Raw genomic sequence first — 25,900 nt, forward strand, 5'->3', positions numbered from 1 at the left:
TCTTTTTCCTTTTTTTTTTTTGTGGGAGGGGGGGTGGAGCTCCCATTAACAGCTCTATATCCTAGCTAAAGCAACCAGAGAACTTACCTTTGGAAATCAATCTACTCTTAGACAAGCAGCTATGAAACCTAGCCAAAACAGTCAAAGTGCACTGGAAGCCACTTTGCTTCCCCTACAAAAAGAATCTAAAGCATTTGTTCAATTTCAGACAATGAAGACATCATGGAAACAAAATCTAAATGTCCTTTGGTACTAAAGAGTCATCTTGAGCCCAAGATAGGGCAACAAATAAAATGAAGCTATATTGCAAAAGAAGAGAATCCCACTAAAACTGAAATGCAGAGGAAAGTACAAAGAGAGAGTGAGAGAGATTTAAATACATTTAGCTCTTTTATATTATGGACAGGATAAAAGAAATAATCATGCTAATGTTATACACTTACACCCATACTAAGATTCTAAGCACTTACCACGAAAACTCTCCTCTAGCTATAATCGGCCAAACATTTCAGGTTTGAGAGGTAGAGAGATATCGCCAAACGGGTTTCAGATTTCAATCCAGAAAACCTATCTTCTGGAAAATGGCATTCCGGACACGGCAAAGATCCCTCCCTTTAAGCTACCGCACCACCCCTTCTTCTTGGCTGCTGTCTCTCTAGCTCCTGAAAGAAACTGAAAAACTTGATTTCAAAGCATAAAAACCTTTTGTAGTCTTAGAAAAATGGTAGCAGTGTTTAATGAGGAGCTTTTAAGTTGGTATCTCATCACTCTCAAACTGAGGGAAACAGTGGAAGCTGGAATCGCAAACTCACCTGGTTCTATCCCTTCACGCGACCTTCAATTGGGACCACTGCAACGGCGACAATCCCATACACAGCCCCCTCCGGAGTAGCAGCGACTGACGTTGCAAGAATCCTCCTTTTCGCAATCGCATTTGACATCAATCAATGGTGACGACGAAAATGTTAAAGAAGAAAGAGAAGTAACGACAATGGAATCAGATTGGGCGATCTCCATTAGAGAAAAGCTAGAGCAAGCCCATCAAGATCATAAAGCTGTCTCATGGGCCAAGCTCTGCATCTACCGAGTCCCACAGTACGTCCGTGTGGGCGACGATTACGGCAAGGCCGACAAGGCTTTCTTCCCACAAATCATTTCCCTGGGTCCTTACCATCACGGTCGGAAGAACCTCCGAGATATGGACCGTCACAAGTGGCGTTCTCTCTATCAGGTTCTGAATCGAACCCATCAAGACGTGAATCTCTACCTCGATTCTATCCGGTAGGTTGAGGAGAAGGCTTGAGCCTGCTACGAAGGACCAATCTCTCTCAGCAGCAACGAATTCGTGGAGATGATGGTTCTCGATGGCTGCTTCATTCTCGAGCTCTTCCGAGGCGCCGCCGGGGGTTTCGACATCTGGGTGGGATTTACCAAAAAAAAAACAGAGAGGGGCGTGGAGGTGATTGGAAGCGGAAGGGAATAGATAGGGTTGAGAGAGATTTGAGAGAATGAGAGAGGGGCGTGCGAGGAGAGAGATTTTTTTAATTTTGGTAAAGGCGGGGAGAGAGATTTGAGAGATTGAGAAAGGGGTGCACGGGTGACTGGAAGCGGGAACGAATTTTTTTTTTTTCTTTTTGGTAGGAAGAAGCTGGAAGGGAATGGGGCTCGGGTTTAAGGCGGGAAAGAAAAAGATATTCAACACAATTTATATTGAGAATTGATCCTCTTCATGTGCGTGCAGACGAACATACATCTCAGAGCCAATCACATGTTTATTTTAAAATTATAATTTAAGCTGAATTATTCTGTTCAATTTTCAATTTATACGGTTCAGCTGGTTCTTATACTCGGTCCATATATTATAATATATAATATATAATATAATCTATTATACTATAGTATAGTATATATATATATATATATATTTTTTTTTGGTAAACGGGGAATTTATTGATGAGAGGGGTGGGTGCAAGCGGCAGCATCAGTCACACAGAGATCCTGAAGCCACCGAATGGAGTTTGGCCAATCTGTCACACACCCAAGTGACAGGGCCTTCCTGGCCAGGGCATCTAAAATACTATTCATAGCCCTAGGAGAAAAGGAAAAAACAATATTTGGGAAAGAAGAAGCAAGCCTAAGCACATCTGAAACGAGATCTTCCACCTCCCACATTGGGGTTTGCTCTCCATCGACCATCAAAACAGCTTCATTACTATCAGATTCAATGACAATGCTATCCAACCCCAACTCCAAAGCAGCAAGCAAAGCACTACGGATGGCCAACATTTCACCTTGGATGATCGAACCAAACTAAAGAGGGAGGGAACGAGCCAACAAAACAGCCCCAGTATGATCTCTACAGATCACACCCAAACCACCCTTCATCGAGTTCTTGGTCAAAGCCGCATCACAGTTTATCTTTGAAGTACCCACTGGAGGTGGGTTCCAACTCACACAACAGTGGGGTATATCACCCGCAACGGAAGGGGAGTGAGCACCCGACCCTTTAATAGCATTAGAAAAATCCAGATAAGCACTATCTGCCATTTGAATAACCTCAAGAGGGATCCACGCCTTACCATTGAAGACCAGTTCATTTCAAGCACGCCAGAGATACCAACAAATAAAGGAGGCACGAGAGAGACCGTCCCGGGCTAGCCTCTTATCTTGCTTGAACCAAACGTCCCAACTCTGGATCCAACTAGCTAAACTGGGCGAATCATTTGGGGGGGAGAACTGCAGCGGGCTACCAAACCAAACATTTCGAGCAAAAGGGCAATCGAAAAGAAGATGATCACCGGTTTCAGGAGAAGTACCACACCTCAAGCAACTCGGATCTAAATTTACCTGCCTAGAGTGCAAGCCGGCCCCAGTAGCCACTGCTCCATTACAAACTCTCCAGATAAAAGCTTTAATCTTTGGAAGGGTTTGTATGGACCAAATGCGATTCCACACCACATCTGGAATTTGCTCCCACTACCTGACCCTTGAAGAAGAAGCTCTGTTGTAACCCTCCTCCTCCTCTTTTCTAGAAAGAAAATGATAGGCAGACTTAATAGAAAACCGGCCATCCTTTGAAGCCCCCCAATACCTTCGATCCTCCCCTGGAAATAAACTAAGGGGAATTTTGAGAATAGCATCAACTTCACTTGGGTGGAATAGAGAAAGAAGCAAATTGCGCTTCCACATACGAGTAGATTGGTCAATAAGATCGGACACCAAAGAGAGAGCACACCCTTGCGGCTTAGTAGATTGCAGCTTGAAATCTGGCATGGAGGGAATCCACCTATCTTCCCAGATCCTGATATTAGAACCAACCCCAACCTTCCAAACCAGACCTTCCAGCAGAACTTCCCTACCTAGCAAAAGGCTCCTCCAACCCCAAGAGGGGCGATTCCCCAACTTAGCTTGCAAGAAATCACACCGGGGAAAATAGATGGACTTTAGAAATTTCACCCAATAGGAAGTAGGGGAAGTCCACAGCCTCCAAGCAGCTTTAGCGAGAAGGGCTCGATTTTGAAGTTTAGGATCCTTGAAACCAAGACCCCCTCTAGATTTTGGTCTACAGAGGCGCTGCCAAGACATCCAATGAATCTTCTATCTATCTTCAGAATCCCCCTAATAGAACCTTGCAGAAGCTTTCCTAACCGAGTCATGGAAGGAAGAGGGGAGCTTGAAATGAGAGCTAGCATAGTTAGCCATGGGGGACACCGCTGCTTTTAAAAGAACCTCCTTCCGTACATGTGACAGAAGTTTCTCCTTCCAACCTTGAAGCTTACTTAGAGTTTTCTCCTTAATATCATTGAAGACGTCCTTCTTAGACACACCAAAGAGGGTTGGTAAGCCTATGTACTTGGTCGGGCCATCTCCATGTCTAACTTTGAGGACCTTTGCAAACCATCTCTTTATCCTTTCATGAGTATTTGGACTGAAAGTGAGGCTGGACTTCTGCAGATTTATAGCTTGGCCAGTAGCTTTACAGTATAGGTCCAAGCAGTCTTTCAAAGTGTGGACTTCCTGCAAGTCAACTTTAGCAAAAAGCAAACAATCATCCGCAAACAACAAGTGAGTAATAGGCTCACCTCTATGCCGCACTCTAACTCCTTTGAGAGTACCTGCCAACTCAGCCTGTTTAATTACTGCTGTGAGGGCCTGAGAACAGAGAATGAAGATAGCAGGAGAAATAGGGTCCCCTTGACGAATGCCCCTCGAGGGGGTAATAGCACCCTTAATGCAGCCATTGACTAGTAGATTGTAGGACACGGAGGTAATGCAAGACATCACCAAACGAACCCAACTACCTCTGAAACCCAATCTACTAAGCATCCCTTCAATAAAGTTCCACTCCAGTCTATCATACGCCTTCCGCATGTCTAGTTTTAGAGCCAGGTACTTCTCTTTGCCTTTCTTCTGCTTCTTGATGTAATAAAACATCTCATGGGCCACCATAATATTATCATAGATAAGCCTATCAGGGATGAAAGCAGATTGGGAAGGTGAAACAATCTGATCCAAAGCCCCATTTAGACGGTCTGCTATCAGCTTAGTAATAACCTTGAAAGCAATGTTGCACAAACTAATTGGCCTAAACTGGTCAGCACTCTCCGAAGCAGCCACCTTTGGAATAAGACAAATAAAAGTCTTATTCAAATCTCTAGGGATCAGCCCAGTTGTAAAAAACTCCTGTACTAGGGCCACCAAATCTTCTTTAACAATTTGCCAATACTTCTGAAAGAAGATAGGGGGTAAGCCATCAGGACCAGGGGATTTCAAAGGGGCCATTCTAAATAGGGCGTCATGGACCTCCTCCTCATGGGGGGCAGCACAAAGCAAATCATTTAACTCATCTGTAACCACAGGTTGCACAGCTTCCAAGACCGAAATCAAGGCATTATTATTAATAGGTTTTGAGGAGTATAAGGTTTGAAAATGGTCACATAAAATACTAGAAACCTCATTGATCGAGGAAGACCACGCACTTGAAGGAGATTTCAGCTTTAGAATTTTATTTCGGTGTCTTCTCCTCAAGGTGGTAACATGAAAAAAAGAAGTGTTTCTATCCCCTCCTTTTAGCCAATCCACCCTAGATTTTTGGCGCCACATCTCCTCCTCCTTCAGTAACTCCTTGTCCAACCGCTTCTGCAACTCCGATTCTTTATCCTGAGAATATTGCGAGCAAGGCAGGCTTTGGATATGACTCAGATCAGCTTTGAGAGCCTTGATATTTTCACTGATATTTCCAAACACCTCCGCATTCCACTTCTTGAAAACTTCACGACAGTGGGATATCTTCATTAAAGATTGCTTCATAGCTGGACCTGTAGTAGGAATAGACCAAGCCTTCAAAGTGGCATTTCTGCAATCATCGTGAAAGGTCCACATAGACTCAAACCTAAAGGGTCTCTTACCCCTAGGCTTTCCTCCTTCAGTATCAATAATAATGGGGCAATGATCTGAACCAACGGCCGGTTTGATGAAGACCGAAGCATTCCCAAAAATCTGACGCCAAGCCAGGTTGCACAGTGCCCTGTCGAGTCTAATTCTTATATTTGCTCCACCATGCCTCTTATTATTCCAAGTAAATATCTGTCCATTGAACCATAAAATCACAACTATTTAGAAAGTCTCTAAACACCTCACCATCATGAGAAGAATTCCTAGAACCACCCTCCTTTTCATGCCAAGAGAGGTAAGAATTAAAATCTCCGAAGCAAACCCAGCTACTATTTTGATGGTTGAGAGTAGAAATACGGTCCCAAACCAGCTTTCTTTTATGTCTAACCGGGTCGCCATACACACAGGTAAGGTGAAAAGCTGGAACATCGACCATGCTAATTTCTACATCAAAGAAGTTAAAATCAGCTACACGAACTGAGATAGAAACACCTTCTTTCCACAGCAAAGCTAAACCTCCCGATGCCCCATTCAGTTCAACCGTGGCACACTTCTGAAATTTTCCTTTTCTTCTAATTTTTTCGATAGCAGCCCCTTTGCTCTTGGTCTCCATAATGAAAATAACTTCAGGATTCTCTACTTTGAGGAGATGAAATAGAGAACGAACTGTCAAGGGTCTCCCCAGCCCTTGACAGTTCCAACCCAAGATCTTCATTGTCTCCCGTGGAGTTGGGCTACACCAGCCTCCACGGGGGGTACCGTTAAAAAAGACTCACCATCCATAGTATCAGTAACCTCCACCTTCTCTTCACTACTTCTCAGCCTCTTAGAAGGTTGAGCACGCTCCTTAGGTGGAACCAGGAACTGGCTTAAGTTTCGGTTCGGGTCAAGGGTTGGATTAAGAGTCACAAAAAGAAGGTTTAGAGGTGGGGTAGGGGTGTGAGTAACAAAAGGGGGTTGAGCATCGTGATTTTGGTTTGAAAGAGAGCATCCCGAGAGATGGGGGAGGAGAGCTGCTAAGGCCACAGATAACTCCGGTGATTGTGGGAGTTGTGAAAACATGGAAAGAATTTGATTGTTTAAAGGCTCAGGAACGTGCATGGTAGAAGGATTAATCACATTCAAAGGATGAATATTTAAGATATTATGGAAAGTAGGGTCCACGTTAGAAGAGCTTGGCTGAATATGGGGCGAGTGTTGAGCATTAACAAAGGAAGGTGGGTGGGGAGTGACATGGTAAGAGGAGTGCATTGAATGGACATGGTTGTGACTAGGGCGAGAAATATGGGACTGTGAGGGTTGGTATCTACCTCCTGATTCTGAGGGATCGTAGTACGGTCACGAGAACGAATGCCAGTTGCCTAAGAAGTAGGACTCTGCAGCCGGTAATGGCCGTGACCTGCAGGAGAGTCGTGCACTATAGGAAAAATAACTATAGCATCTTCGATTAGCCGAGCATCTGGACTGGGGCATCTGAGGTAAGGAGGGAATTGTCTCTTTAGGAACTCTGGGCAGCTAGAGACCCCTTCGCATTGATGCAGCAGTCTATGGTTCGCTTCATCCTCATAGGCCGCACGACATCTCTGCTCATCATGACCCACTCTACCACAATAGTAACAAAATAATGGGAGCCTTTCATACCTCAATTCCACCATCTGATCTATTCCACTTCTTCTCTTGATCTTTAGAGACTTCCTCAGAGGTCTAGTAATATCCATAGTGATCCTGGCATGATAATAGCGCACTCGTTGACCACCTTTAACTCCATTGATATACAGTAGTTTGGACACATCACCAACCTTCATAACCAATTTTGTAACTAAACCATAATCATGCAGTTCTTCAGGAAGCTCGTGAAACTGCACCCACAGATCTGTGAAGGAGAACAACCAATCTTTCGTGGCTTTCCAACGCTCCAACACGATCTAATTACCCGCAACAGACCAAGGAGTTTCTTTAAGGACATTCTCCAAATCCATGGCATGTTCAAATTTAAACAGATAAGTATCTGGGCGAAGGGGAGAGACAGTAACAGGGAGAGAGGTATTCCAGGCGTTAATGAGCGCTTCAGTCACCGATTGCTTCCGATAACGCCTTCCTGCTAGGATGAATCCTGCCAATGTAAGAGCCTCACTATGCTCGATCTGATCTTCAAAATCATCATCTACTGTAAAGGAATATTCATCATCAGATTCCTCGCCTTCATTAATCCCAGTTTGAGAGTCCACCTGAGTAAGAGGGGACGGCGGTGGGAGGGGAAGGGGAGAAGGGTTCATGGTGAAGAGACACCAAGCTGAAGGAAAAAAACACTCTATGAAGAGGAGCGGATCACACCAGAAGCGGTGGAGAAAGATAACAACATGTTTATGGTATAGTATATAAAATCTAATAATAATTCTAGTAATATAAATATGTATATATATATATATATATATTAGTATTATAACATATTAATATACTATAATATATTAATGGGAAAGAGAACGCTACCTTGTCTTGTCCAGCGCGTGGCCCCTAAACCCAAGCAGAGAACTATACAAAATGACCGTTGCACCCTCAAGGATTTTCGCCTTTTCATGGGACACGACGGTCATTTTGTGCGGCTATGTGTCTCGGCGTAGGGGTCACACGCCGCACGTGACCAAGTAGCGTTCTTTCTCCCTATATTAATTCATTATAATATACTAATATCCAAAATCAGTTTGGATTCAGTTCTGAAATTCGATACTCAAATTGAAGAAAACATTTTATTCGATTCGGTTTAGCTTATTCGAAACTAGTTCGAATTTGACACTCTTAAGCAACTAGGCAAAAGCTATACACGTATGCACACCCTTGCACCCGGTTCTGGTTAAAAAAACAGGTTTTTTTTAGTGATATGTAGATGTATGCATATTATACACGCTTTTACTAACTATGGTGCTGGCTGAAGGTAATGACTATGGGAGAGGGTTCTCTCTGTGTGTGTGAGAGAGAGAGAGATTACCTTCTTTGCTGTCATCGATGCAATAGATCAAAAGTCTAGAGTGAACAGGGTTATTGGAGAGTGAGAGTGAGCGAAGGAAATGGTTTACAGGTAGGTTTGGGTGAGAATGAATTTAGGGGTCCTAGGTTGGGGGAGAGATGTAGTTACCACATCAAGTATCTTATATTACTGCGATTTTTAAGATTTTGCTCCTACAGTTATAGGGTCCGCTATTACTGTAGTTTTAAATACCACATCAATAAGTATTCCATATAATTGCGATTTTGTTTCCACAGTTATAGGGTCCTCTATTAGTGTGATTTTAAATACCACAACAATAAGTACCAGATATTACTGCACTTTTTGACTGTGATTTTGTTTTCGTAGTTACAAGGTCCTCTGTTTTATTGTGGTTTTGAATACCGCAACAATAAGTATATCATATTACTATAATTTTTAACTGCAGTTTTGTTTCCGCATTTATAGGTTCCTCTATTATTGCAATTTTAAATATTGCAGTAAAATGTATCTCATATTACTGCGGTTTTTAACTACGGCTTTGTTTCCGTAGTTATAGGGTCCGCTGTTATTGTGGTTTTAAATACCGCAGTAAAAAGTGTCTCATATTACTGCGGTTTTTAACTGTGGTTTTGTTTCTGCAGTTACAAGTCCTTTATTACTACGATTTTAAATATCGCAACAATAAGTGTTCCATATTACTGCAATTTTTAACTGCAATTTTGTTTCCGCAGTTACAAGGTCCTCTGTTACTGCGGTTTTTAAATACCACAGCAATAAGTATCTCATATTACTGCATATAAAGAAGCCGCAGTTTTAAGACATTTATAGCTGCGGTTTTAAAAAACCCACAGTAAAGTATCCGTAGCTATAAGTGTATTTTGTTTTAGTGTAATTTTGAGGAGGAGAGAAATAGACATATGGTAGTGTTGGCTTGGGCCACACTCCCAAGACAATACTCCCAAACTACTTTCCTTCTTTAATTTATAGATATCTAAGAAATTACTTACTCATATTTTAAGTGGCGTGATTTATATCTAATCCATTCAACATGTAAGACTCCACTACAACATGGCAGACTTGTATTAATGGGTGTGGTGGGATTGGGCTCTTCTCTCATGTGGGATGGTGTGCAGCATACATCGTGCGGTTGGGGAGTTCCCGATCCACACTCCAACACGTTGGGTTGTGTGCTAGAGTGTAGATCGGGGTTCCCCAACCACACGAGTTCGTTGCACGTGATGCCGCATATATGTGCGCTGGAGAGGAGCTGGATCCAATGTAGTGTGGATCTACTTTAACTTCACTAGTCAAGTTTCAATTTGAAATACAAATTATAAAAGAATAAGGTCACAATTTCATATAGTTACGGAAATGCTATGACTCCGTCTCATGGCAAGTAAAGGGAAGAGGGAAGTGAAATTAGTGTTGATAAGAAAAATAAAAATTTTGTAATCATGAAATGTAACCTATCTAGAACCCTCACCATATGTATCAATTCTATTTTTTAGATGTAATATTTCTGTTATTTTTTTTTTTTTCAAATAAAAAGGGTTTGATTGCAAAGTAAGGTAAAACTTAGGCCGCATTGGTGTGCAAGGTTGATTTCACATTCTTGGTTGAAAAAAAATAGTTATTTTTATCATTCAAGAATACAAAATCGACCTAGAATGCATTCAAGAATGCATATAAAACACAGCTTAAATATCCATATTTAGAATGTTTGTAGTTAATTACACAATCACATAAAGAATGAATGATTACATAAATTTCCATTTTAGTATTGATTTGGTTTCACTTAATTTCCTTCTCTTTATTATATTCCATTGTCACGATTTTCATAATTGTTTCATCACATTAACTGAACTCAACTTTAAAAACACTTGTGTAACTTGTATTGAACTAGAGCCTAGGGCTAGTCGATCCACAAGTGAGATGGGGTAAGGATTCAGGGACAAATGGTCTCTATCTCATGGAAACTCTAGCTAGCTAGTGCAAAACTGTGATGGAAGACACAATTCACAGGACCGTGCAGGGTGGCAGGGAGAAAGTTCTTTGTCCGGGAGTGTGGTCTATGCCAGCATTCCCATGAGTCTGTCTCTCTCCTCCCTATATGAAAAGACACCTTTGTCCCCTTGTTTTGAGGAGGAAAGAGATAGAAAAATGAGAGTGCTGGCGTAGGCCACACTCCCAGACAGAAAACTAATTCCCATATATATATAATTCCATAGGATAACTATTAGTTTTAAATGAGTTTTAAAACAATTTAGATTCAAAATAGTCTTAAATAGCTGTTTAAATACAAAAGATGTTTTACAACTCTTGCTTCTTGTTTTACTTATTATTTCAGTTCTTTTTGGAGACACTTATATCTCTTCATGTTGATTCTAAAGTTGCTACGTAGCCTCCCCTTGAATTTTTCTTGAGAAAAATAAGAAAAATAAAACTCTATTCTATTATTGGATTATTAAATCCATCCTTGTAATTCTCATCTTAATTCCTCCTCTTAAAGACTTCTCTTGATTCCTCCATCTCAATGCATATTCCTACTAGTATAAATAGGGGGAAGGGCTTATCCTTTTTAAGGAACATCAATGAATCTCTGACCCTTTAAGTATCAAATTTCTCTTGGGATTGATCTAGTCTCTCTTGATTAATTAAGTCCCTCTTAAGATGAGTCAACCTCTCTTGAGATTAATCAAGTCCCTCTTGAGATTATTAAGTCTATCTTGAATCATCTGTATGTATATGATGTTAACCTTGTTCTTCATTGTTTTGAGAGTGACATTATTGTGTATGTTCTTTTTTTAATTTGAGCATAGCCTTGTAGTACTTGAAGGGGTCTAGTAGTTGAGTGTACAATTAATAGGGATTCCAATGGGCTGTTTTATCTTGGAGGCTGATTCGTAATATTTTCGATTGCACTATAGGGACATCTACGGTCTTAAGAACAGTATCAAGTGACACGACCCAGCCTGCCAATTTTCTAACATAATTTTGTTACAGGTTTCTGAAAGAGGCCTTATAAGTAATTATTTGAAAACTCTTACCATAAAATAATTTTCTACTCATTTATATTTGATCTCTCAATATTTTGACATATATAATTTCCTACAATAATGATTATGTTCGATAAATCCGTGTTAATGCATGTAGCGCCCTAATTAAGTAACCTACATTAATGGATCAAGTAATGGAGTTATACATATAGAGTATGATTATTTTTCAAAAAATATAGGAAGGAAGAATTTAGGTGCTTGAAGAGGAGTGATCTCATCAACGCCCTCGCCAACGGTCTTCCACCTGATACCGTACGTTTTGGATGCCAAACACTTGCAATCAACTTAGATCTCCAAACTGCTCAGCCTATTGTTCATCTTCATGATGGGACTCTCATCAAGGCAGAGGTAATTATTTAGATTGTCTTATTAAGGTACCATTCCCTAAAATCAAAGTGTTTGTTATTTTAAATCTTGAATTGAATGCAGCATTTAACATAGGCTATGTAGTTGTATGGAAGAGCTTGAACACCATTTTAGTGTCACAAGAAGTTAATTTTCCAGAAGCACCTCCTGTCATGGCGATAGCTGCTGGTGCAGTAGAGTGCTGGCTTAAATCCAGTGAGAGGTCATTGTTTCTACTCTCTAGTGGTGCTGGCTTCTTTCTTGAGTTGGGATGCCAACCCTTCTAGTTGTTTATCTACCCTCCTTAGGATTTGACAAAAAAATAAAAAATAAAAAGATTACCAATTATTTTTATAGGAAGCAGTTTTCTGTCTGGGAGTGTGGTCTACATTGGCACCCCCATGTGTCTATCTCTCTCCTCCTCAAAATAAGGGGGCAGAGGTGTCTTTTCGTATGGAGAAGAGAGAGAGAGAGAGAGAGATAGACTCATGGGAGTGCTGGTGTAGGCCACACTCCCGAACAAAGATCTTTTTCCCTATTTTTATTTTTGTTTGGAACTGAGTTTTCCTTCACCGTAGTGATGGAGGTATCCCCTCACTTGTGAACAAGTGTCGGGCGCACTTTGGTAGCATGTAGTGTGTGGAAGCGAATTGCTATGAGGAGTTCTTGGTTTCAAGCCTATTGGTTCACACCTCCCCTCCCCTCCCCTCCCCTGTAGAATAAGATAAAGTAGGACCTATAACAAAAAAAAACAAAAACAAAAAACAAAAAAAAAAATCCTCTCACTGCAATGCATCAGTCCTATTTGATTGGACTAGAGTGTGTTGTTTTTGTGTTTATGATAACACAAAAGTTCAATCATGAGATCAAATCATCAACAATGAGGGGATTCTTCATTCACCATGATAGAAGGAAAATTTTCTCCTTTTGTTTTTTGTTTTTTTCTTCCCAAAAAATACTAAACTCAATTTACAAAGCTGCTGACTAATAGGGAAGCTCAGTCTTAGAGTGTTTTTTTTTTTTTTGTCGAAGCATTTGAGAAAACAATAAAAACAATAAAAAGAAATGGTTGCATTCATGAATAATCTATAACTCCTTAGAATCTCATGTTCATGGATCATTCTCAGGTTGTGATTGGATGTGATGGCATAAACTCTGTAGTAGCTGATTGGCTAGGGTTGAAAGCTGCAAAGCAATTTTCTCTCTGCGCACTGAGAGGGTTCACAAATTATCCAAATGGGCATGGCTTCAACAATGAATTTTTTCGAATAAGGAAAAACAATACCACATTAGGAAGAATCCCAATCGATGACAAGCTGGTTCATTGGTTTATAGGCCGTCTATGGACCCCTCAAGGTAACCAAATGAATTCTATACTTAATTAATCTTGTTTCTATTTGATTTTCCGTTAAATGTGTTAACTTAATTATGTGGAACTGGAACCTCTGTGAATTTTTCCAATCCAAAACTAGCTCAGTTGTGGTGGCCACATAACCTTATAATCTCTCTTTCGATATCTTTCACTAACAGAGTTGGAGGCCTAATCTTGTGTCAGATGAATTGATTCAAGACCCAAATAAATTTAGTTTGGATCATCCTTGAATGTATATGGGAAGTGTTGCGTGTGAAAACCTCCGTCATCCGGTTCGCCCACAGATGAGCCTGTAAAAAGACGAATGAGCGCAAGAGAGCCGGTGTGGCTCCGGCCTAGGAATCTCTGACGCCCAAGTCAGGTCTCCAATGCAACAGTGTAACAGCTTAGTAAAAGTGAGATGTCGAATTGTGCTCCATACTTGGGTATTTATAGAGCGTGGATGAGGTGAGGAGGTTGGGAGAGTCCTAGTATGGTAGGAGTTCTTCTTTTGGAAGGCTCTCTCACGTAGAGCGAAATGGAGAGTCATTTTCGGGGTCGGACTCTTATTAAGGTAAGAGTCCATGTAAAGTGTGGTTCCGTATCACGCTAGGATCGTGGCTCGATCCTTATTCCGGGATACTCGGGCGGTGCTGGCGTGGCTCCGCGATTCCTAGCAGGCCGTTGTGATGACCTTGGTGGAGGGCTCGGCCTAGGAGCTCGGCCATGGAGGTCGGCCATGGGAGGTCGATCTCGACAGTCACCTCGGCCTTGACCGTCCTGGGTATACTCGGCCAAGGAGGTCGGCCATGGGAGGTCGATCTCGGTAGTTGCCTCGGCCTTGTTGTCCTGGGTATGCTTGGACGAAAGTTTATGGCTGACCTGTGTGAGCTTGGCTTAGAGCTCGGCCTAGCAGGACTGACTTGTGTGAACTCGGTTCAAAGCTCGGCCTCAGCTTGGCTGGCTTATCGGGGACAGGGTCAGCCCAGTTTCCTGCTCAGCTCAGTTCGGTTCTTGGACTGACATCAGGCCGGCCACGTGGCAGCTTCTAATTGGTGAGGTGATTCTATGCTTTATCACAGGCCCCCTACTCATCAGGGTCGGCTCGGCACTGATGAGTGAAGTTTATTGGTCCGTTCGTCCGAATCGAGCTCTCTTTGTCGGTGATTTGATATTGTATGGTCCGACAGTTGGGGTGTTAGTACCACGTCAGCAGGAGTCATTATGGTAGGCTCGGGAATTCGAATCGTCCCTTGATCTGGACCGTTGATTCTCACTGGACTCTCCTCGGCGGTTGGATCAGTTCAGCTTAAGAGTTATAAATAGGCGACTCCTCCCTGTTCATTCTTCACTGCTTCAAGTTATTGACTGCTCGGCTAGCTCGGATTTCTCCGCTCTCCAGTGCTCGGCACTTTCTAGTTTATGCTCAGCTCGTCTCCAGCTCTTCTCCAACCAGTAAGCCTTCTCCGCCCAGTATGTCTATTGGTAGTAGTCACGTGGGCAAGGTGTTCGGCGGGGCGGCAGAGGCCACGAGTCTGAGCCGAGAGCTCCCTGCTCGTTCTTCCACCATAGACCTGTTGGGCTCGACCTCGGGGGAGCCCGCCGTAGCGGAGCCGCGTCAAGCCGACGTCGTCGAGCTTCCCCTCCCCATGGAGTCCGGCCTTGAGGCCCAGTCGATCCCTGAAGACCGAGCTGAGGGCTCGGGATCATCTTCGACAGATGACGAGGAGTCAGACGAGGGTGGTTCTTCCCGAGGTGGGGTTGGTTCAGTCAGCTCGTCTGCTGACGCTCCTGAGCCTGAAGAGGGGAGTGTTGGCACCATCTCGAGTACAATTACTGACGCCGACCTTCACCGCCTCAGGGTGACCTATGCCATCTCCGAGGACATCAAACTCCGGGCTCCTCATCCTGGGGAGATGGCCTGCTTCATCCGGCCTGGCGAGGTGGCCTTGTACGAGATCCCATTCAAATAAGCCTTTAGGCTTCCCGTGTTCGGCCTGGTGGATCAGATATTGGACCACTTCCACCCGTCTCTTGGTCAACTGGTGCCGAACTCATGGCTGGTCTTGTACAGTTTCCACATCCTCTTCTGCGAAATGGGCCGAGCTACTAGCGTGGCCTCTTCTCTCGGCTCTACTTTCTGAAGAGGTCATCGGAGAAGGGGTGGTACTATTTCATCCGCCAAACTGGGAAGAGTGCGGCCTTGAGTGGCCACAAGTTTCTGGTCGGGACGTCGAGCTTTAACAAACACTGGAAGCCTCAGTTTTTCTTCGCTTCCATCCCAAACTATCCTTTCCAAGCCGAGTGGAAGGACATCCATTTGAACTACGTCAATAGGACTCTGCCTCTAAATGAGAACGAGCTGACATCGCTCGATCTGATTCATCAGCACCCGGCTTTCGATGTCCTCCAGCTTCAAGAAGGGTTTCTCTAGAGGTGAAACCTGACTCCGGGTAGGATATCCGTGCTGAGCCGGTTTCTATCCCCCGAGCTGACCCATTTACTTGGTCTTTTTCTTTTTGGGTATGTTTCTAACGTTCTGTCTCTTGCAGTGGTCGGCCACATTCCTCCGATGGGTTCAGCTCGGCTTAGGGCTGAAACCATTACGGACAGGAGGAGGAAGAACGTCGAGAAAAATCTCGGGGTGAGTCTTCCAAGCTGCCGAAGGGCAAGGCGATGCTACCGACAAGGGTAAGGCCCCCTTGAGCCCTTCTAAGAAGGGGAAGGATCGGAGGGGAGAGCCGAGCCCGCCGAGGGACCCCAAGCGGTCCAAGATGATCTCTGTCAACTTGACGGGCGGCAATCCTCCGTCAGTGGCCCCGTCTCCCCATATAACTCGGCTGATCTTGGGAAGGACCTCGGCCAACAACCGTCCGCTTCAGCCGACCTGGAGGCTCTTCCAGGGGGACCCGGCTTTGACCTCGGCTACGCATGCCAAGGAGTGGCTAGACGCGGGTCCGCTCCCAGCCAACAAGGAGAAACTTGAGGCGCTGTCCGACCCCAAGCTCCTCTCCACTCTCTTCTAGGACTTTAACATGGTGAGTTTTCTGCTCAGCTTCTTTAATTTGACCCGACCGGTATGACCTGATATGATCCTGGGTCGGCTGTTTTCTTGCAGGGCTTTACCAAGGCAGTCGAGACCATGCTCCGTTTTAAGCGGCTTCTAACCGCCAATGACTCTCTCGAGGTCCAAGTCGAGCAGGCCAATAAAGAGGCTCGCAAGGCTGTGCTGGCGCGTCGCGAGGTTACCGCGAAGCTCGTCGAGGCCGAGGAGAAGGTCAAGGCCCTGGAGGAGACGGCGGCAAAACGGGGGGAAGAGGTCAAGGCCTTGAAGGCTCAGCTTGACCGAGCCAAGAAGAAGGCCAAGGATAACCTGGCACGGGCTCGAGCCGAGGCTGTTACCGAGTACCTCATGTCGAAGGAATACACCGAGGTGTGCCATCAAATAAGGAAACCGCTGTATGGTGAGGGTTATGAGGTTGGTCGGGCTGAACTCCTAAAGGAGATAAAGGCCTTCTACCCCTCCCTCAATCTTTCTCAATTTAATGACGACGCGACTACTATGGTCGAGGAGTTGGGAGACGAGGCTGGGGTGGAGGTTGACCAGGCTGGCCTGGCCGAGACCGCTCCCCGGGATGAGGTCGCCCCTTCCGCCGAGGATGTCGCTTACAAGGAGGTTGCCGCCGAGGACCCTATCGCCGAGGACCCCCTCCATATCGCCGAGCTCTAGGCCCCCTTCTTTCTCCTTGATGTATATATCCTCCTGTGCGGGGTTTTGAACACATCTTTCCTTTTCTTTTTCTTTTTTTTGTACAGGGTCGAGCTGCCCACATTTTGTAACCTTGCCGAGGTGTCAGCCTTCAAGGAATAAAACATCTCTTTTTCTCCAAATTGTCTAAGTGTTTTAGCTCGGTAATTGCTTGCTTTCCTTTTCCTTGTAGTTTTGAATGTTGAGATTGAGCTGTCGACCCAGTCTTGTAGCCGAGCTCAAGGACGGTCAGCTTAACAGCATGGACGCCATACGTCAGCTCGGGTCGGATACCATTTAAGTGGCTATACTATCGGGCTGACGCTAGTCTATGAGGACTGGTCTTATGAATTGGTTGCCGACCTATGAGGGTCGGTCTTCAAGGTCAGTCAGGTCTATGAGGACCGATCTTATGACTTGGTTGCCGACCTATGAGGGTCGGTCTTCGAGGTTGGCCAGGTCTATGAGGACCGGTCTTACAACTTGGTTGCCGACCTATGAGGGTCGGTCTTTGAGGTTGGCCAGGCCCATGAGGACCGGTCTTACGACTTGGTTTTAGAGCTTGAAAATATGCCAAGTGGTGGAGAAAGACTTTGTTTTATTGAATCAAACGTCGAGGCCGAAGCCGAATACAAATATGCTCGTCATAAACTATGCTGAGCAGAATACTTAAGGAAATTACTGAAAAAATTTCTTCAAATTTTTCAAGTTCCAAGGTTTCGGTACCTTCTTGCCCCCCGGAGTTTGCAAGCGATACGTTCCTGGGCGAATCTGCTTGGAGACTATGTATGGGCCTTCCCAATTTGGTGCTAACTTTCCTTGCTGTCTTGGCTGGGACGCACTGAGCTTTCTAAGGACGAGGTCCCCTTGGCAGAAGTGTCGCTCCTTCACCCTTGAGTCATAGTACTTTGTCGTCCTCTGTTGGTACGTTGTGTTCTAGAGTAGGGCACTTTCAGGAACTTTGTCGAGGAAGTCGAGGTTGGCTCTCAGCCCATCTTCATAGGTCTTCTCATTGAAATTGAGCACTCGGAATGATGATGCCATGACCTCGACCGGGGTGAGGGCTTCGGTTCCGTATGCTAGCCGAAAAGGGTTCTCCTCGGTTGGTGTTCTTACAGTCATCCTATATGCCCATAGGACACTTGGGAGCTCTTCTGCCCATCTTGCTTTGGCTTTATCCAACCTTCTCTTGATACCGACGAGTAGTGTCCGGTTGGACACTTCTACTTGTCCATTTGCTTGTGGATGAGCTACTGAGACTGGTCGAAAGTCAATATGGAAGTGCTTGCAGAACTCTCGGAAGGCTGGGTTGTTGAATTATGTGCCATTGTCCGTGATGAGCACTTTTGGTAGTCTGAACCGATAGATGACCTTATCTCAGAAGAGCTTTTCCATGCTCTTCTCGGTTATGGTTGCCAGGAGCTCAGCCTCGACCCACTTGGTGAAGTAGTCGATTGCCACGACCACATACTTTCGATTCCCTGATGTCGGGGTGAAATCCCTGAGAATATCCATCCCCCACATAGCAAAGGGGATCGGGTTCAGCATTGGGGTCAGCTTTGTTGCAGATCGGCTCGGCAGTGGTGCGAAGAGCTAACATTTCTCGCATGTCTTCACATACTTTATGGCCTCTTCTTGCATTCTCGGCCAATAAAATCCCTGTCGTAGTATCTTGTATGCCAGAGCTCGGCCACCCATGTGGCTCCCGCATATTCCTTCGTTCACCTCGGCCAGGGCGTACTTAGCGCCCTTCGGCCAGAGGCATCGGAGAAGGGGCGCTGAAATGACTTTCTTATAAAGCACTCCATCGATCATGGTGTACTTGGTAGCTCAGACTTTGACTTTTCTTGCTTCTTCCCGACTCTCCGGGAGCTGGTCATTCTCCAAGTAGTTTACAATGGGGTCCATCCAGGTCGGCCCGTCCTCCTCGATGTGTTTGACGCTTTCTTCTTGTAAGGAAGGCTTCTCCAGAATCTCAATGTATACTGACCGGCTCAAATTTGGGAGGTCGGCCTCGGCCAACCTAGACAGGGTTTCGACCACGACGTTCTCCTTCCTCGGTACTCGAGTCATTTCAAAGTTCTCGAGCTCGAAAATCATCTCCCGTGCTCGATTTAGGTAAGCTATCATCCTTTCATCTTTAGCCTCATAGTCTCCGTTGACCTGGTTGACCACGAGTTGGGAGTCTCCTCGCAGCTTCAGTCGCTTTATACCTATGGCTCTACTGACTCGGAGTCCGTCCAGGAGGGCCTCATATTCGGCCTCATTGTTTAAGGCTGAGAACTTAAACATTAGGGCATATTGGATGCGAAAGCCATCGGGGCTCACTAGGATGAGCCCTGCCTCCCTTCCCCCAGGGTTGCTCGAGCTGTCAACGTTCATTATCCAGGTCGGGTCGGCCTTAGCTTCTGCATTGACCTCTTCTGCTGTCTTCTCTTCCTCGACCCCGAGGTCGGGCATTGTTCACTCAGCAACGAAGTCGGCCAGGGCTTGTCCTTTGATCATGGTCCGCGGGCTATAGCTTATGTCATATTCACTCAGCTCGATTGCCCAGGTGATCAGCCGACCTGACACATCGGGCTTGTGCAATATCTTCTTGAGAGGCTGGTCGGTCAACACTAATATCAGATGAGCTTGAAAGTATGGCCTTAGCTTTCTTGCGGCCGTGACAAGGGCGAAGGCTATCTTCTCGAACTTGGAGTATCTCGTCTCGGCGTCGACAAGAACATGGCTGATGTAGTATATAGGCTTCTGAGCTCGGCCTTCTTCCCTAACCAACACCGCGTTGATTGCCACCGGGGTGGCAGCTAAGTAAATTTGAAGCTCCTCTTTTGGCTTGGGTCGGCTGAGAAGAGGCGGGTTCTCCAAGTATTTCTTCAGCTCTTCAAAAGCTTGTTGGCACTCGTCCTTCCAAATGAAGTCCTTCGGGTTCCGGATGTTCTTGAGGGCCTTGAAGAACGACAGGCACTTGTCGCCCGACCTCGACATAAATTGTGCCAATGCCGCCACTTGCCCATTTAGCCTTTGTACTTCTCGGATCGTCCTTGGAGGGCTCATCTCTTGGATGGCCTTGATTTTTTTTGGATTGGCTTCGATGCGCTTGATAGAGACCATGAAGCCGAGGAACTTTCCCGAAGTCACGCCGAATGCACACTTGGCGGGGTTCAGTTTCATTTGGTTCTTCCTCAATAGGCCAAAGGCCTCTTCTAGGTCGGCCAAGTGGTGCTCGGCCTTCAAGCTCTTTACTAATATGTTGTCCACGTAGACTTCCATGTTTCTTCCGATCTGCTCGTGGAATATATAGTTTACGAGCCGCTGGTATGTCGCTCCGGCGTTCTTCAATCCAAATGGCATGACCTTGTAGAAAAAATATTCTTGGTCAGTTCGGAATGCCGTGTATGCCTCATCCTCCACATGCATCATGATTTGGTTGTAGCCGGAGTATGCGTCCATGAAGCTTAGCATCTCGTGCCCTGCCGTGGCGTCGATCAAGAGGTCGATCCGAGGTAGCGGATACTCGTCTTTCGGACAAGCCTTGTTGAGGTCGGTGTAGTCAACACACATTCTCCACTTCCCATTCGGCTAAGGGACCATGACGACATTAGCCAACCAGGTCGAGAATTTTTCTTCTCGGATGAACCCTGATCGGCGAAGCTTCTCCACCTCTTCTTTGATCGCGACTTGCGGATCAAGGGCATAGTTCCTTCTTTTCTGCTGGATCGGCTTTCGGCTTGGATCCACGTGGAGTTGGTGCTCAACTATGTGCCTTGGTATGCCCGGCATGTCGGCAGCCGACCAGGCAAAGACATTGGCGTTTGCCTTTAAGAAGTTCCCAAGCTGATTCCTTTGATCCTCGTTCAGCAATGATCCGAGCTGGACCACCTTTGTTGGGTCTTCCTTGCTGAGGGGGAATGGGGTCAGGTCTTCCACGGGTTGTCCTCTCCTTTCGTTGAGCTCATCCCGCTGATCCTCAGGAAGGTGTTCGACGCACATTGCCATTCCTCGGACATTGCCTTTATTTTGCTTGACATAGCATAGCACTCCCGCGCTTTCTTCTGGTCACCTCGGACCTCGCCGATACCGTTCTCGGTAGGGAACTTCATCTTCAAGTACGTCGACGAAATGATGGCTTGGAGAGCGGTCAATGATGGGCAGCTGAGTATGGCATTGAAGGCCACTACTGACCGTACTACTATAAATTTGACCTGGATCGTCGCTTGACATGGGGCTTGTTTGATTGTGACCAGCAGGTCGATTGAGCCCTTGATGGTCGCAGTAGCTCCCGAGAACCCGTGAAGTGAGGTGCCCTCCGATTTGAGCGCTTCATCGCCGAAGCCAAATTGTCGGTACGCGTCTAGCGACATAAGGTCCACGGATGCGCTGGTATCGACCAATACTCGATGGACGGGTCTCTTCGCAATTTCTACCTGCACCACTAAAGCATCGTCATGAGGCAAACTTATACCTTCGAGGTCGGCCTCGGTGAAGGAGATCGTCACCGCTGGCTTGAGCTTCTTGGTGGGCATCTCGGCGACTCCGACGAACCGCGCGTTTGCCTTGGCCTTTCGAGTAGACTCTTGTCCGGGCCCTCCGAGGATAGTGTATATGGGAGCTCCCTTGTCACTGCTCGACCCGGATCCGTCCTCTTTCTTCTCAGCTCGGGCTTTATCTTCGTCTCGCTCGGCTCGCCTATTTTCGGGCCTCGGCTCGACTCTCCTTTGATCGCGATCTTCAGGTTGCTGACCCCCACGTTCTTCTCGGCCTCCCTTAACATATTGCTTCAGGTGCCCCGCTTTTATCAGCTCTTCGATTTCTCTTTTCAGCTGATAGCAATCTTCGGTGTCGTGATCGGTGTCCTTGTGGAATTGACAATACTTGTTGGGATTTCGAGATGACCCGGCTTGCATTGGTAGGGGCCAGCAGATGTATCCGCCGTCCTATATTTGCATTAAAATCTCCTTGCGCGAGGTATTCAGTGGGGTGTAATCGGGACTCCGAGCTCGGTCTGGTCTCTCGGCTCAGCGATCCATCCTGGGCCGCTTGTCCTCCTTGCGGTCAACGGTCGTAGGCCTTTTCTTATCGGCTCGGCCTTCGTTTTCCTTTCGGGATTGGAGCACCTCGGCCATGTTTGCAAATTAATTACATCCCTCCAAGAGCTCGGCCAGGTTTTGGGTTGGCTTCCTGGCCAAGTCCTTGATGAGGTCCATGTCAGCGAGCCCGTTGCTCATCGCAGTATGGGTCGTGGCCTCATCCAAATCCTTGATGTCAAAGGATTGCTTGTTGAAGCGGGAGACGAATGCTCTGATCAACTCGTCAGACCTTTGCTTCATGCTGAGGAGGTTGATCGTCGTCTTCTTATGTTTCATACTACTCTAGAAGTGCATGACGAAGGCTCGACAGAGCTGAGCGAAGCTTGTTATGGAGTTTAGTGGCAACCAGGAGAACCATGAGGTCGCCGCGCCCTTGAGGGATGCAGGGAAAGCCCGACAAGAAACAATCTTTGTTCCCCCGTACATGGTCATCATCGCATTAAAGTAGTTGATATGATCCGTCGGGTCAGTCATCCCGTCATACCGGTCGAAAGGAGGAGGTTTGAACCTGGCCGGTAGTGGCGCGGTCATGATCTCGGGAGGATAAGGGTGTCGTCCGACCAGCGAATAGGCATCTGGGGTCGCCTATTTTTTCAATCCTTCAACCTGCTCGGCCAAGTCTTGTAGCCGCTTTTCCAGCTCGGTTTCATGTGCTCGGCCATTTGGCTCGTCCACCTGGTGCAAATTATCTTGTTCACTCGGCCTAGGTCGGTCATTTCGTCCTTCAGCTTGGGTCGGTATGCTCGGTCTTCCCATTGTGGTCGGCCGTTCTGGTCGGCTCGGTCAGCACCATCCCTCCTTATTCTTCTTTCTACCTGGAAATTGGACCCATGGGGGCTCCTCTGTTGCTCCTCTAGGGGAGGCGGGCTTCGACGCCGGGGGCTATGGCGAGATCCTTCTCCTTGCCTCACAACACATCTCCCATTTGGCTTGTTCCCTTGTTCTCGGTTTCCCCTCGGCTGCCCGTCTTCTTTGAGCCTACCAGAAAATACCGACCTTCTGACTACCAAGCCCGCTGGTTTGATTTCTTGCCCTGCCTCCGGGCTTCGGTGACACTCTTTCTTATCCCGTCGAGCGCCTCTACTAGGGCGTGGGGGAGGAGTCTTCTGACGAGACGGGTGTGATGACGGGGCCCGGCTCAGCTCGGCTTGACGTTGACCACCATTCTGCTGCAAGTTTCCCTCTACGCGCACCGGGGCTGGAGGAGGCACGACCAGTGGTTGGCCCATCAGCCCACCCAGGGCCATCTGGGTCATAAAAGCACGTAGCATCTCGTTAGTGTGGAGCATCTGCAGCTGCAAGTCCATAACTTGTCGGTTATTTACCGGGGCTTCGGGGTCCAAATTCTCCGGTAAGGGTGGCGGCGGTGGTAGGCCCAGCCCGTTCAAGTTTGGCTCGACCTGTGCCCGGTCAGCCACTGCTGTGTCGAGCACACTTCCACCATTCCCACCCTCTAGCGGGGGAATGGGATTGGCCGTGGCACCCATGCTGGGCTGCGCACCCCCTGCCCGAGGTGGTCTTCCGATCGCGCCCTACCGCGAGGCTTCAGGGTGTGGTGATTGCCTCACCTGCACAATGGGCTGTAGCTCATCCCCACTGGAAGTTGAGCCATGCTGCTCCGATCTCGTGTGCACCATTGTTCCTGCTCTTGAAGTTAGTAGAAATGACGATGACCTGTAGATGTCGTTCCCACAGACGATGCCAAATCTGTTGGGTGTGAAAACCTCCGTCGTCCGGTTTGCCTACAGATGAGCCTACAAAAAGACGAATGAGCGCAAGAGAGCCGGTGTGGCTTCGGCCTAGGAATCTCCGACGCCCAAGTCAGGTCTCCAGTGCAACAGTGTAACAGCTTAGTAAAAGTGAGATGTCGAATTGTGCTCCATACCTAGGTATTTATAGAGCGTGGATGAGGTGAGGCGGTTGGGAGAGTCCTAGTATGGTATGAGTTCTTTTTTTGGAAGGCTCTCTCACGTAGAGCGAAGTGGAGAGTCATTTTCGGGGACGGACTCTTATTAAGGTAAGAGTCCAGGTAAAGTGTGGTTCTGTATCACGCTGGGATCATGGCTCGATCCTTATTCCGGGATACTCGGGCGGTGCTGACGTGGCTCCGTGAATTCCTGACAGGCCGTTGTGATGACCTCGGTGGAGGGCTCGGCCTAGGAGCTCGGCCATGGAGGTCGGCCATGGGAGGTCGATCTCAACAGTCACCTCAGCCTTAACCGTCCTGGGTATATTCGGCCAAGGAGGTCGGCCATGGGAGGTCGATCTCGGTAGTCGCCTCGGCCTTGCTGTCCTGGGTATGCTCGGACGAAAGTTTATGGCTGACCTGTGTGAGCTCGGCTCAGAGCTGGGCCTAGCCGGACTGACTTGTGTGAACTTGGTTCAGAACTCGGCCTCACCTTGGCTGGCTTATCAGGGACAGGGTCAGCCTGGTTTCCTGCTCTGCTCAGTTCGGTTCTTGGACTGACATCAGGCCGGCCACGTGGCAGCTTCTAATTGGTGAGGTGATTCTATGCTTTATCAAGAAGACAACGGAAGAGAGATTAAGAACCAAGCTTTTGATTACAAGCACACGAACAATCTTCTTCTTTCTCTAGATATGTTGAAAGGCTTCTCCAAAGAGAACTCCACCACAAATCCTTGGGAAAAGATGGAATCCCATAAAGAACACAAATACTTAAAGAGCAAGAGAGAAAATTTGGTTTCCAGTATATGGCCTTAGGGTTAGAGATTCTCTATTTATAACCAAAACCCTATGGTCCCCTCTTTTAGATTCACACTAGGAATCGACAAAAGAGGGGGGAGAGAGTCAGCCACTTAAGTAGCCGGCCCTCTCTCCCCTTGCTCACTGATCTTCTTTCCTGTTTATAAGAATCAATTGATCTTTGTTTGACCTGTTGTTGCGTGTGGAGATCTCCGATGCTTGGTTCGCCCACAGATGAGCCTGCAAAGACCAAGTGATGAGCACAAGAGAGCCGGTGTGGCTCCGGCCTAGGACTCTCCGATGCTAAAGTTAGATCACCAGTACAACAGCGTAACTGCTAGTAAAAGTGAGATGATGAATGGTGCTCCATACCTGGGTATTTATAGAGTGAGGATGAAATGAGGTGGTTGGGAGAGTCCTAGTATGGTAGGAGTCCTTCTTTTGGAAGGCTCTCTCGCGTAGAGCGGAGTGGAGAGCTATTTTCGGGGTCGGGCTCTTATTAAGGTAATAGTCCATATAAATTGTGATTTCGTATTGCGCTGGGATCATGGCTCGATCCTTATCCCGTGATTCTCGGGATGTGCTGATGTGGCCCCGCGATCCCCAGTGGGGCGCTATGGTAGCCTCTGTGGAGGAGGGCTCGGCCTCGGAGGTCGGCCTAGGAGGTCGGCCTGGTAGGTCGGTCTTGGCAGTCACCTCGTCCTGGGAGGTCGGCCTGGGAGGTCGGCCTGTTAGGTCTGTCTCGGCAGTCAGCTCGGCCTAGGATGTCCTGTGTATGCTCGGTCAGGAGTTTATGGCTGACTTGTGTGAGCTCGGCCCAAAGCTCGGCCTCAGCCCCGGCTGACTTGTGTGAGCTCGGCCTCAGCCTCGGCTTCAGTACTCGGCCTCAGCTTTAGTGCTCGGTGTCGGCCTCGGCTTCAGTGCTTGGCCTCTGCTTCAGTGCTTGGCCTCGGCCTCAGTCTCAGTGCTCGGCCTCGGCCCCGGCTGACTTGTGCGAGCTCGGCCTCGGCCTCGGCCCCGGCTGACTTGTGCGAGCTCGGCCTCGGCCTCGGCCCCGGCTGACTTGTGCGAGCTCGGCCTCGGCCTCGGCTTCAGTGCTCGGCCTCGGCCTCAGTTTCAATGCTCGGCCTCGGCTTCGGCTTCAGTGCTCGGCCTCGGCCTCGGTCTCAGTGCTCGGCCTCGGCCTCAGATTCAGTTCCAGTACGTTTACGTGGTAGGTTTTGGTT

The 25,900-nt window shown here is 47.0% G+C and overlaps 1 protein-coding gene across 2 annotated transcripts in view; it reads left to right on the top strand.

Annotated features, from left to right (window-relative positions):
- Positions 1-25,900, top strand: part of LOC122646880 (monooxygenase 1-like) — a 33,201-nt gene that overhangs the window by 6,522 nt on the left and 779 nt on the right. Inside the window, exons 5-6 of one of the 2 annotated variants that reach the window (XM_043840512.1) lie at positions 11,616-11,784; positions 12,909-13,137. In XM_043840512.1, the coding sequence (XP_043696447.1) occupies positions 11,616-11,784; positions 12,909-13,137 (398 nt within the window). The remainder of the gene's footprint in view (positions 1-11,615; positions 11,785-12,908; positions 13,138-25,900) is intronic. The other variant, XM_043840513.1, reaches the window with a different exon arrangement.

This window comes from Telopea speciosissima, chromosome 11 (assembly GCF_018873765.1).
Source record: "Telopea speciosissima isolate NSW1024214 ecotype Mountain lineage chromosome 11, Tspe_v1, whole genome shotgun sequence".
Taxonomy (NCBI): domain Eukaryota; kingdom Viridiplantae; phylum Streptophyta; class Magnoliopsida; order Proteales; family Proteaceae; genus Telopea; species Telopea speciosissima.